Consider the following 13786-nt stretch of genomic DNA (forward strand, 5'->3'; position numbering starts at 1 on the left):
TTGATTGTCTGAACTTGGTGGCTGTTGTTGACATTCAGTTTTGTTATCCTGGCACAAAGTCTGATGCACCTTTTTAAAAAGTCTTCACAGCTGGACCTTCCCAGCCAACGGACTGCTGGGGTAAAGCGTTGAGAAGCGACCGAGGGTCCAGACTGTGAAGACATTTCTGTAGGAGGTGTAGCTGATGGCACAGCTCTTGTTAAACACACCTGCAATATTCTCCTGAGGAGGGGAAGCAGAGGACATCACATATCAAAGCTCACATTATATTTTATACCATCATTAGATTCATTGGTTTCTTAGTTACTTGCGGCGTAAGCTAAATATAATTACAGTGTAGGACTTGTAATTAATAAGATATATGGGCCTCAGAGACTCACCTGTGGCCAGTCTCCATTGGGCAGCTGGTTGTCAATCAGCAGCTTCACCCCTCTCTCAATGGCCCGCCTGTCAGGATGCCTGGTTATGCACACAAGAGATTTGATTGAAATAATTTGAGTGGATTTAATTGACTATCAACAACTTCAAGTCCCTTTGGTAGTCAGGTGAATCAACTGTATAGCATGCATGTAATTAAAGGCAACAGCACAATCTTTGCAGATGATCCCATCATATCCAGTTGCATTGTGATCCAGTGTAAACACCAAGCCTCTGAGTTGAGCTTTACCTGACAGCCATGAGGCCTAACAAAGCCCAGCAGGTGTTGTGGATCTGAGCGCTGCTGCTCTGGACGTAGCGCCGCTGCTCGCACGACTCAAAGTCCTCCCCCCAGCCTCCGTCAGACATCTGCCGGTCCAGCAGGAACTGACAAGCTTTGTGCACCTCCACGCACACATCCCTGTTAACAGAGGCACAGTAGTGCAATTAGGTACGTGAGCTAGGAGTTTATCTGTGTCCTGTGTGGCTTGGCAAGTTAAAGATTACACTGTGTGCTTGGTTCAGTATAAAGCTTCAGTGATCAGTGGAACACTTACTCCTCCTGGTAGATGTGACCCATACAAGCAAAGGCTTCAAGGCCAAACCATATTCCATATGTGAAGCACACTCCCCAGGACCTGAGCAAGAGCAAAATAATTATTTTCTATTAAACATGACCTGCATTAGCATATCCGGTAGTACAACAGAAAGTGCAGTCTCACCCTTCCCACGATCCGTCAGGCCTCTGCACCTTCCTGCAGTACTCCAGTCCTTCTCTTAGAGTGGACCTTAAAACGAGACCAACAAACATTAACAGAAACCCTCCACATCTTCTCTTCTGAACATCATCAAGAACTGAGAAATGATTTAGGTAAAAGTGTCTGTGTGTGTCAGTGTTTTTTTATGGCTCTCTCTGCCATTTATTCTTTTTTTAAAACAATTTCAAGTTTTTAAACAAATACCAGATTGCAAAAAATATGATTTTAACACATGTGGCTTAAAGCCAGCTTAGTTTGGAATTAGCTTGGTCAAGGTTTATGCGTGTTTCATCAGATTAGTTTCTGTGCCATTCAGTAATTAAAACTAATAGATGTGTGTAGTATACCTTATCTCCTGAGCACGGTGGTCAGGATAGGCCTTCTGGAAGTGCCTCAGAGCCTGCATTACTGCTGAAGTACACTCCACATAGGTATAATCTATAATGATGTCCCCTGTGTGTGTGTGTGTGTGTGTGTGTGTGTGTGTGTGTGTGTGTGTGCGGGAGAGAGAACACAGTGTTACTAACAAACATCACATTTCACAACACACACTGCATCCTCTTTTTAACAGGGAACATGACAATATATTTGCCCTTTGATATTTAAGGCCATAATATTGCAACATATCCAGAGTCCAATTGAAAAAGTTGAAAGGAGACAGAAATGGCATGCTTATATTTGGCTCTTTGTTTCCCTTTTTTCCATCTGCATATTTGCAGGTTGAGTAACTCTGGCAGTCCTGGCAGCGTGAACCGAGTGGCTCTGAGTCCAATCATGCACCAACTTGTATCATGCTATCATTATGACAACGATTCCAAGAAATTAATTCAGTGACCTTTTATGTCATGGCCTTTTGTTAATCTTTAGCCATGGACTTATACTTATTTATAATTTCTATCTCCACAATTAAGCGTAATAACATGCAGTAGATTGAAAGTAATGTTTTAAGACTAAACATATCTGGCGGTGAAGTGCATTAAACATAGGTGTGGAAAGTGGGGGTGCACCTGCAGCACCCCCTGGTGGCAAAGCTTTAAAACTGCGATGACAATAACATTTCTTCTTGTAAATATCTCTGGTTGTTGTTTCTGTTCCACAACATTTTGTACGTCATGTTTGGGGTGTGGGATGAAGAGAGAGATACTTTTCATCCATCCATCTTCGTCCGCTTATCCGGGGTCGGGTTGCGGGGGCAGCAGCTCCAGCAGGGGACCCCAAACTTCCCTTTCCCGAGCCACATTAACCAGCTCCGACTGGGGGATCCCGAGGCCTTCCCAGGCCAGGTTGGAGATATAATCCCTCCACCTAGTCCTGGGTCTTCCCCGAGGCCTCCTCCCAGCTGGACGTGTCTGGAACAACTCACTAGGGAGGCGCCCAGGGGGCATCCTTACCAGATGCCCGAACCACCTCAAATGGCTCCTTTTGACGCAAAGGAGCAGCGGCTCTACTCCGAGCTCCTCACGGATGACTGAGCTTCTCACCCTATCTCTAAGGGAGACGCCAGCCACTCTCCTGAGGAAACCCATTTCGGCCGCTTGTACCCTGGATCTCGTTCTTTCGGTCATGACCCAGCCTTCATGACCATAGGTGAGGGTAGGAATGAAAATTGACCGGTAGATCGAGAGCTTTGCCTTCTGGCTCAGCTCTCTTTTCGTCACAACGGTGCGATAAATTGAATGTAATACCGCACCCGCTGCGCCGATTCTCCGACCAATCTCCCGCTCCATTGTCCTCTCACTCACGACACCAAGGTATTTGAACTCCTTCACTTGGGGTAAGGATTCATTCATTCATTCATTCAAGGATACTTTTAGTAATTTTTAAATTATTTAATTTATCTTCAGTGTGTTCTTAAAGAACTTGCTCACTTTGTATCAGCTCTACATCCACAAACAAGAGGGCTCTTCACCGAGATGGAAAAGCTGATCCACTTGTGCCTCTGTTTACCAGTGTCTACTGCTGGCTCACAAAAGGTCTTTCTCAGCTTTTCGCTGCCTGAAAACCTGGCTCCGTAGCACTATCACTCAGAGTAGACTTTCACACATGGCACTGCTTCACTTCCACAAAGCCATTTTGGATGAACTGGATATTCAGGGTCTCATGGCAGAGTTTATCAGCCAAACTCCAGAGCGCGAATCTACGTTTGGTGTACCGAAACCACCGTAAGGTAGAGATCCGGTGTCTTACATCTCTGCGTCTCTTTCCTGCTGCCGTGCAGGCCCAAATGGTAGCCTATATTTACCCTAGTATGATTGTGATTTATGTATGCCTATTATAAAGAAAGGAATAGTCTGTAACTTTTCAGAATTTGTCACATACAGTCTGTTACTTTGTGGCACTTAGGCCTTTTTTTGGCCGATATGCAGTTTATGAACACTTAATCTACTTGTGGTTGTTTTAAAATAAACATACATTGTCATCTAGAAAACTGATCCTGGTGAGGAACAAACAAGGATCGGTTTAACAAGTCTGTTAAAACAAGGAGCTCGCTCCTTGTTTTAACAGACATTTTGATTATGCATGTATTGCTAATAATATATAATTTACACTGGTTGCACTATATACAGTAAATAACATTTTAGTTTATATGCACGCATTCACACAGATATTTAGATAGGCCTACTTTTTTCAAAGCTGGTTTTTGGAGTTTGTTGTGCAGTAGGCCCTATGATGGGATATAGTTTGTACGCACCGTCAGCTCAGCTGTACTTCATGGAGGGGAGGGGCAAGTGAGTTTTTAAAAGGAGACAGAGGTAGAGTGGTCTGCAGAATACAGAGCCTGTGTAACATAGTATCTTTAGACTCTACGTGGACTGAGGACCATGGACTCCCCCCCACCCCCCCACCCCACAGACCTACCGAACACCTCAGAGGGGTTGAGTAGCTCCAGGAGTCTCCCTCCTCTCTTAGTTTCATATGTGGCAAATCCTCCATCAGAGTTCTTCATGCTCAGCAGCTACAAGGAGAAAACAGACACATAGTGAAGGAGCTGTAATACTGAAAGACTACAGTCCATTTTTTTCACTATTCCTTTAAACCAGTGTTATCAAAATAAAACCTCTGGAGCTTTTCATAAAAGATGAACTTGGGAAACATGACAATGGTTGCATATTTATGTGCTTACCAAAAACAAAAAAATACTTTAACTGATGGTAGTATGAGGAGTCTTCCAGGTATGTATTGAGTGCAGACTCACCACATTGACAGCATCATACAGGCGCTCTGAGGGGACCAGCTGGCCGATGGAGGGACACAGCTCCTGCAGCAGCATCACTGACTTCAGGCCCTCCGCCGTGCAGTCTGCCACAATCCAACCACAGTCGCGGGTACTGAAGGGGAAACCTCCCTGACAAAAAAGAACGCAATGATACAAAATGCATTCATACACACAAACAAGTCAACAGGCCAAGAAATGTTTTTTTCAGAGGCTATTTTTGCCTTCCTTTTCAAAGGCATTTGAGTTTTTTTTTTATTATAATAAGTGTTGAAAAGTGGCTCTTTTGTGATATTAGTTTTACCTTGTTCATCTGTCTGTAGTACTTCTGATACTTAGGAGGATTCTCAGGTATCTGTTAGAGTATCAGGCAGAAACAAATCACTGTTAAAAGCAGTTCATATTACAGGTTTGATCTTTAGCACACCTGAATGCGTTTGGTAGTAAAAAAAACAGAAGCTGAAGCACTGCCAAACACGTTATACCAGTAGAATGTCAAAATATAGATTTTATTCCTACTGGGTAATGAAAACTGTGTGTAACTGAGATGTTGGTGGTACCTGTGTGATGGTGAGAAACTGATGGGCATCTCGGAGGCACTCGGCTAGTCTGGAATTATCTTGGGCTCCTGCCTGAAAGCCCCCAACAAACAACTAATTATAATCAGCTACCGCTACATAATACAATTTAACCAAGATTTGAAGCCAACACGCATACTTCTACTCTTAGATCTTTATTATATATGCCTGCTTGCTCGCTTGCATTGAGTAGCCTTTTTTTTTCTTTTTCTTTTTGCGTTACCTCAAGGAAAGCCTGTACAGCAAAACAAGTATCCCAGAGTTGAGATCCATTGGTCCCCTGTGCACAACAAAAAAGGACAAAGTGGTCAAACACTCCGACTAAGTTAAAATGGAACTAACTGAGAGTGCTGAAACTCTGACTGCAGGACAAAAGACAAAGTGTGAAACCAGCAAGTTGGCTAAAAGAATGTAATTGGAAGGTGAAAAGTTGATTTAGTTTTAAGGTAGTTTTAAGAACATGTGTCCATTTCTCCACCGCTTATCTGCAACATAACTGACTCCTTTCATTGCAAAAGAAATTTGTACTCAGAGCTCCTTCTGAATATCTGAGCTCCTTAACCACTCCTAAATGTGAGCCTTTATTTTATTTCTTTTATTAAGTTTTTCCATAGGTGATATACAAATTATTATAAAAACCCACAAACCTTACATAACCCAAATGAGTGTAAGAGACATGTAACATACAGTATACAAAGACTATTTGGCATACATAAACAGAGCTTTTGAACACAAAGAACATAAAACATATAAAGACAGTATTTGACTAAATGCTACAGGGGACAGTTCACAATGGGGGTGGGGGAGGTGCTTGTGTGTGCATGAATAGGCGTGTCCGTGTGTGTATGATGAGTGTTTTTGTGATTATAGTATGAAATGTTGTGAGTCGTGGTACTGTCTTATAAATATAGATATGAGAGGGAGTAGGTTTTGAGTATGTTGGATTAGATGAGGCTCACCAGAAGGAAAGGAGAGAAAAAAAAAGTGAGCCTTAAGGGCGAGACACCATAATGATTTAACAGCTACAAAACTACTACTACTACTACTACTACTACTACTACTACATCATCTGTACAACTGTGTACTGTCACACTCAACAAACTCTCACCTGCATTTTCATGCCGTCTAATCCCAACCTGGAACACAGAGAACTTATTGTTAGTTTATCAATTGTATATATTTTTTTTGCACATCTTTGGTTAAGGACCTATTACAACTGAATGTACTTTTTTTTAACATTACACATTATATATAGCGAAGAACATTGAATATAACATCTAATTTGTTATAGTCAGTGATAGAACAGATGTCTGTTTTGTTTCAAAAATAGGTTGTTAGAGACCGGCTGACTGACCAGAGGTAGTCTGGGATCCTGGACACATGCTCCTGAAAGACGGGAGAGGAGGGACCATCCACATACCAGCGAACCAGCATGTTGATCGTCTTGGAGATCTGAGGAGAAAGTCCAATACGTCATGTTCCCACCCTCTATTTCTTTAACAGTGTCAGTTTAAATAGGGTGAGTTTTTTAATCTTGTGTCAAGCATACATATTTCCAATACTCTATTTTTATCAGTTTCCTTTGTTTTTTGATATCTGTGTTTTCTCTATCTGTGTATATACTACCGGTCCAATGCTGATACATTTAGTGAAGCTGTCGTCAGCCTGGATGTGTTCATACAGTTCTTTGACGGCCTTTCCTCTCAGCGTGGTGCTGTGGTGGGCTTCGTACACATTCAACACCACTGCAGGGCAACAGGAACAGTCACCAGGTTAGGGGAGTTAAACTTTTAGGCAAAACAACTTTTCTTTATCATTGATAAAATCATCCTGTTGCCAGGGATACGCCTAATATGTTTGTCACAATTGAGTGCATTGCTAATCTGCAATGTGCAACCCATTTGTGTGTCATCCCCTTTATCTTTGAAAGTGTGGAAATCACAGTCACAAACTGTGTTAACTACATCCTCATCAATTTCATGTGAACGATCATTGCGTGCTGCCTGTTTTGCAGCAACATGCTTCTGTAGGTGGTTTGTTATCATGGTGCCCAGTGTGCTGTGCATGCTTACTGTAGGCGACGGTGAGCAGTGTGCTGTGAGGTGTGTACATGTCACATGCTGCCACATTGTTCCTCTGAGCAGGCCAGTTAATGGTTGCATAGTCCTGGACATAAAGCTCCTAATAAACAAAGAGCAGGATTGGTTATGCATATGTATAAACATACTGTGTGTTTATATATTATATGTAAAGAAGAAGTGGTTCATATATCATTTCAGTTCAATACTGCCAAAAATAAAAGAAAGAAAGAAAGAAAGAAAAATAAACTGCATAGGGCTGTTCCATCTGCGTGGTTTAAAAGGTGGATCACAGAAATGGAAGATTCTACCCTTTCATACTCCTACACTGATATAAAGGTAAGGGGGGGTCTAACTAAATGAGTAAGGGAATATAACCAATGCAGATGCTTGACCTTCACAATCACCAGATCTCAACCAAGTTGAAGAACTACGAGAGGTTTTGGAGCAACCGGAACTCTATGTCTAGTAGAGCTCAGACTTGAATAATCTATGAGGAATAAAAGCTGTTCTGGAGGCTTGAGGTGGCCCAGCACCTTACTAAGACACATTATGTTTGTTTTTCCTTTCTTTAGTTATCCATCTGTATAATATCAGTCTGTGATGTTGATAGTTTTCTACTTTCTCCAAAAGTACTGTCATTTTTTACCACTTTTGCCAATAATGTCTTTTCAAAAACCCAAATGTGCTGCTTTCAAACTAAGTTTTTTTTCCAGTAGAAAAATGTTTAGAGTTGAAATGTTAACTCAACTCTTATGACAATAATCAATCCTGCACTGTAACTGTAAGCATCCGACAGCAAAAAGCTGACATTCACTGTTATTTGCACTGAAACGATTAGTTGGTTAATAAATTATTGAATAACTTAATCAACAGGAAATAAATTGGCAACAATTTTGCTAATGTTTTAAACATTTCAGTCATCTATAGTGCTAAAATGCCAAACATTTTCTGTTTCCAGCTTCTCAAGGATGACAGTTTGCTGCCTCTCTGTGGTATATAATTGTCAGTCAAGCATCTTTGGGTATTGGGCTACTTGTTGGACAAAACAAGCAAGCTCACTTTGGACTATAAACTTGTGATGGGCATTTTTACTTTTTCTCTGACATTTCAAAGAATCAACAGCTAATCAACTGATCAAAGAAATACATGACATATTAACTGATAATGAAAATAAGTTGCACCTCTGACTTTTAATATTGATATTTAATTATGTAATATTATTAGGACATATCATCTACAAAGCCTCTCTTCTAACGGTGTTAAAATTCTGAGTTTTCCCGCCCCCCTTGTGGAATGAGATGGTTCCAGCACCTGTCTGAGGCTGAGGACCAGGGAGTCTTCGTCTGCAGACAGTCTGACAGCGTAACAGTAGCTCATGGGGAGGTAGACCTGGCGACAGTGACACCACAGGGTAGAGGGGTGTGCTGGCATCCAAGTGGGGAACAACCTGGAACAGATCAAATGCATCCGTCATCCCGGAATTGATACAGAAAAAAAAAATGTTTGACATGGACTCAGAAAATTCTCTCTTTCTCTCTCTTTTTAAATGTATTAATCGAACACACACTGTCTGGTCTTTGCTATGAAATATCCTCTGTTGCACAAGACAATGATAGCATTTACATTTCCACCAGCAGCTTGAAAGGAAGACAGAGAAAAACTGGGCATTTAGCATGAACAAGCTAAGAAGGATCATAGTGTGCACATCCAACCAACCTTTTTGTTATTGTGTCTTTTCATGAGTATTTTATATTTGACGCATGTTTTTCATTTAAAAACGTCTATTGATTGCAAATTGTAAACGTGTGCAAACATATACATCACTTACTGGCTACAGCCCTTTGTTATGTGAATAGTAAACTGTTTTGGAAAATCAGCTTTTAGAAAGGTGTGGTTATTATGATTGTGAAATAACCATTTTTTTTTAAATTGCGGGTCCAAAATGAATGTTTCGTTAATCTCTGTAAGATCTCGATGAAGTTTGGTTCCAGCTTCTGACGAGGCTTGTGAGCCAAAAGTGTTAGTAGGTCTTAGAAGTTGCCAGGTAACCACCTGTTGTGATGTGAATGCAATGAAAGGGGGAGTGTGACATCTAGTGGCTGAATGTTATCCATGTTATTAATGTCATCAATTGCACCTTCAAAGCATGACTGATGCTGATAATATGGGATGTTAGAACTTACCACATCTCTGGTAGCAGTGTGTTCATTCCCTCCCAACTGTAAACATTTAAAATGGCCAACCAGAATTTACCCCATGAGGGAATCCCCACAGCGCCACCTACACAAAATAAAAAACAGGCAGCTTCAGTTTGAAGCTACTACCATAAATAATTTACATTCACACTATAGCCCAGCATTGACTACAGCTCACATTAAAATAATATGCCTTTACTAATCACAAAGCAGTAACATATTCCCCACATCTGGACATTTTTGGGGATGGCAGTGTGTTTTTATAACTGTGTGTTATCAGTACAGACAGGTGATCAGTAATCAACAACTTCTGTTGTATTTTTTGGGAACATTTCAACCTCTTCTTTCCCACCTTTGCTGTGCAGGTTGTTCCTGGCTCGAACCATATCTGGATCATCGGGCTCTACTCCCAGGATCCTTAATGAGATGTAACTCAGCGCTGTGCCAAAGACGGTAGACTTATCTTCAATATGTCTGAAGAAAAACCAAACACATCCACCGTGCTGCCATAAGCAATATTTCAGACAGCCCGAGCCTGTATGTTTTTAGACGTTTGTCCTGTAATTCTTATGTAACGGTGGGGATGAATGGACACTTTTAGTAAGTACTACACCAGTCTTCCTGTAGCAATTCTTTAACAGTCATATGGAATTACTTGCATCATAACATTACATCTCACTATAAACACTGACCCTATCATTTCTGGAATGGACGTTTTCTCACTTTATTGAGTTAACCTTTGGTATAAACGATACTGGGTAAAGCATACGTCTACCATCTCTTGGCTGTTACGGTGACCTTACACATCTTACAGAAGAAGCACTTTAGTGATATGGCATGTGAGCATATCATAAGACAAAAAAATGGTGCTGTTGACTTACAGACCCCAGCCTCCATCTGGCAGCTGCACAGAGCGCAGATACCTCACCATCTCTTTCTTCCAGGCTTCAGCCAGAGGGATCTTAGCCACATGGCACGTGATGAGGAGACCTAAAGCACAGAAATGGACACCCATACAGTGACAGACATAAAAGCCCATGCACACAAACACTGGTGTCATGAAATCTTCTGCTGAATAATGGTTAGTGCCGCACTCCCTCTTTTCCCCATCATCTTTCATCACATACCACAAAGAGGTCATTTTGTTAAAATGTTCTCTGTACATTTTAGAAATCATGTCCCCTGGTGTAATTAAAGCAGTGTGCACTTCTGTCTGCCACGGTGTCTTACAAAATATCACAATGCCAAATTCTACACATAGTGGCTTTAATAAACTTTTCTTTTACACAAAGGACAAAACATAGCTGCTGCACATTACAGGTGTCAAATATAAGGACATGGAGGAGGAGGATTTGGCTTACCTGGGAGCAGGAAGAGAGGTCCGCCGTAGTCCCCTGCCCAGTGACCGTCCTCGGCCTGGAGGTGGCTGTAGAAGAGCATACCCTTCAGAGCTGCATCTACAGCTGTGTGGGCAGCTGGGGAGCCAGACACAAACGTACTCTGTGGAGAGAATGGGTGATTAGAAATGAACACCAGACACATGTCATACATTTCAGGGCTCTGCCAGGACTTTGGTTACCACGAACAGAAACAGCTAAAAACATATTTTTCTTTAATTTTCGTACATTAAAATAAGTAAGTCTAAGGAGTCTATTAGTTCCTAGCCTGATAATGTAGGACATCCACGGGGCTAGATCTGATATCATTCACTATTCACATACTTTATTCTCATTATATACTGCTATTTTGTCTGTTTTATACTGTTGTTCAAACTGTCCAGAGAGAATTACACAGTCAAGCATTTGTTTTGTCATTTGAAACAAGAATAAATAAATAAAAAAAGATTCTAAACCTACCGTGTCCAAGCCTAGAGAATGGGCTTCCAGCATTGTCTGCTTTCTGTCTGGGGTGTCCTGATCCTCCACATAGCACCAGGTCTGCCTGCCCTCCACATTAGTCAGCCTCCAGCGGCTCAGGTCTGTGGCTGGCTCCGTCTTGTAAGGCCCCCCGCGCCTCCGCAGCTGCCTACAAGAACAGCAAGTATTTTTATGTGAACCCAGTTTACTACTGGATTCTTAAACTTAACATATATTTTGTAGTACATATGCAAGCTGTGATAGAGTCTCACCAAATAGAAATATTTACTATTTACAACAGTGAAACCAATAATTCAGTTGAGAATACAGGTGTTAGGTGATTTTTATGTGTTCAAAACCCTCTACTCATGCCTGATACACAATCCAAAACAGTGTCTATAGGTGTATATGGGAATATAAATATATATTTAAAGGTAACTTTCCTCTCCTTCAAAATCAGTTTGAACTTGGCTGTTCATTCACAGGGGATCAGAAATACCATGAAAACCTATACAATAAATTAAAACCTACTGACATTGTTCCTTGTATGTTCTACCTGTATTAGCTGTGTCTGAAGTGTTGATTCATTTTTATTATTATTTTGTGTTTTTGTTATCTTGTTTTGCATTATTTGATTGGGACATCCACAAACCATTTCAATAGTCAAACCTGTTATAGGGGTATATCTACAGTTATGGAATTTGATTCTGTCAAATGGAAAATAAGCTATTAAACTTGGTTCAATAATTGCCTTAATTGTAAGCATACAGCTTACAAAACAGCTTGCAAAAGTATTCATACCCCTTGAACTTTTCCACATTTTGTCACGTTAAAACCACAAATGTAAATGTATATTTCGTTGGGATTTTATGTGATAGACCAACACAACGCAGCACATGATTGTGAAGTGGAAGGAAAATGCTTCATGATGCTGTTTGTTCACTAATGTTCACTCTAATAATAACTCTAATAAACCTCTGAGGCCTTCACAGAACAGTATATATATATTATACTGAGATTAGATTACACACAGGTGGACTTTGTTTACTAATTAGGTGACTTCTGAAGGCAATTGGTTGTACTGGATTTTATTTAAGGGTATCAGAGTAAAGGGGGCTGAATACTTTTGCACGCCACACTTTTCAGTTTTTTATTTGTAAAATGTTTTTTTAAAACCATGTGTCATTTTCCTTCCACTTGAATTATGCGCCACTTTGTGTTGGTCTATCACATACAATCCCAATAAAATACATTTACGTTTGTGGTTGTGGTGAAAAGTTCAAGGGTTATTTTGCAAGCCTCTGTATACAGTGGTGGAACAGGATCTTAATTTTTAAGTAAAAATAGCAATACCATGATGTAAAAAGTACAATATTTACAGTAAAAGCAAAATGTATGGTAAAGTTAAAGTACTCATTTAGCAGAATGGCTCCTGATAGCACATTTGATCATAATAACTGATGCATTAGCTGGTTGAGCTACTACTTGATATACGTTGGGCTGCTTCACCTGTAACAATGGATCATATTGCATCATCTATATTAAATGCATAGCATATGGGTTTTATGTAGAATTTTAATTTAAAAAGTTACTTTTTTGAAAGCAACTGCAGCTGTCATGTTTTTAATAAAAAATATATCCCTCTGAAATAGAGTGAAGAAAGGGGTTAAAGTAGCATAAATTAGAAGCACTCACTAAATGTAGGTACCATTTTCCACTTTTGCATATGCATTGAATGATAGCACTGACAGAAAAGACATATACGACTTGTCGTCCACTCTGAGTACCCTTAGCGTTTCCACTTCAACGGTCAAACTTATAGTTAGTCGGCTAACTTGACACAATGACCCAACAAACTACCTTATTTTATAAAGCACAGTTACACTGTAGTAGTCCATTTAGAATACATACTCCCCACCCAAGAAGACTCAAATTATCAGAACTGTCAATTTAGTCAGCCAACTTTTGACAGCCACGTAATTACCTCCTATCGCTTTCACATCATTTCGGATAAAAACGCTGAAAGCCACTAGTTTTGGCGACATTATCCGTTAAATAAAATAAATAAATACTTACGTCCCCTCCGTCATATTTGTGACAGACACTGAGTTAAATCGTCCGCTGGAACATATGAATTTCTTTTCAGGTGCTCTGAAAGCTCTGGCCCTTCTGCTCTTTTAATGGGAATTGTAGTGCTTTAGAGAAAGTATAGGTTAACGTTCAGTGCAATTCACACTTCCCAGCGGACATCGCGGTGCCGTCCGATGAGTTCTCAACATGGAGAGACATGAGCAGAGACTCAGCTGTCCAATCACAAACCGGTTGGGCGGAGAAATAGGCAGGTCTGCTGCGAGGTCCTCCAATCAGAGCGCTCCTACGACAAATACTACACATGTGCTCACATATTGATTATGATGACCCAGTGCCCCAGCACAGCCTGTTAAACTAATAAATGACAACTGGACTAAATGGGACGTTTACATAAAAAATAACACTTTTATTCAGTATATAGTTGTTAGACGATTTCATAACTCAACAATACAAAAATTGGTTTAAACAACAGAAGCCATTCAATGGATTGTAGCTGGATGCAATCTAAGTAAGTCAATGTGTGTTAAATAAAGACAAGAAAAGCAGCTTTTCCAGAGATTTTAACACACTTTAGGAAAAAGCACATCATCGAGTTT

At 40.5% G+C, this 13786-nt stretch overlaps 1 protein-coding gene across 1 annotated transcript; it reads right to left on the bottom strand.

Moving 5' to 3' along the window:
* On the bottom strand, window positions 1-13479 carry LOC116053545 (lanosterol synthase (2,3-oxidosqualene-lanosterol cyclase)). Its single transcript, XM_031304621.2, has 22 exons — window positions 13176-13479; window positions 11100-11268; window positions 10605-10743; window positions 10125-10233; window positions 9596-9717; window positions 9232-9328; window positions 8360-8495; window positions 7040-7148; window positions 6594-6712; window positions 6322-6419; window positions 6076-6103; window positions 5191-5247; window positions 4950-5021; window positions 4694-4744; window positions 4372-4521; window positions 4035-4131; window positions 1523-1628; window positions 1140-1205; window positions 975-1055; window positions 668-838; window positions 381-459; window positions 1-222 (listed from the first exon to the last, which is right to left on the bottom strand). Exons 1-22 carry the CDS (start codon window positions 13187-13189, stop codon window positions 85-87), a joined length of 2208 nt encoding a protein of 735 aa, XP_031160481.1. The 5' UTR covers window positions 13190-13479; the 3' UTR covers window positions 1-84.
* Between the last annotated feature and the right edge of the window lie 307 nt (window positions 13480-13786).

The sequence above is a fragment of the Sander lucioperca genome, chromosome 8 (assembly GCF_008315115.2).
Source record: "Sander lucioperca isolate FBNREF2018 chromosome 8, SLUC_FBN_1.2, whole genome shotgun sequence".
Taxonomy (NCBI): domain Eukaryota; kingdom Metazoa; phylum Chordata; class Actinopteri; order Perciformes; family Percidae; genus Sander; species Sander lucioperca.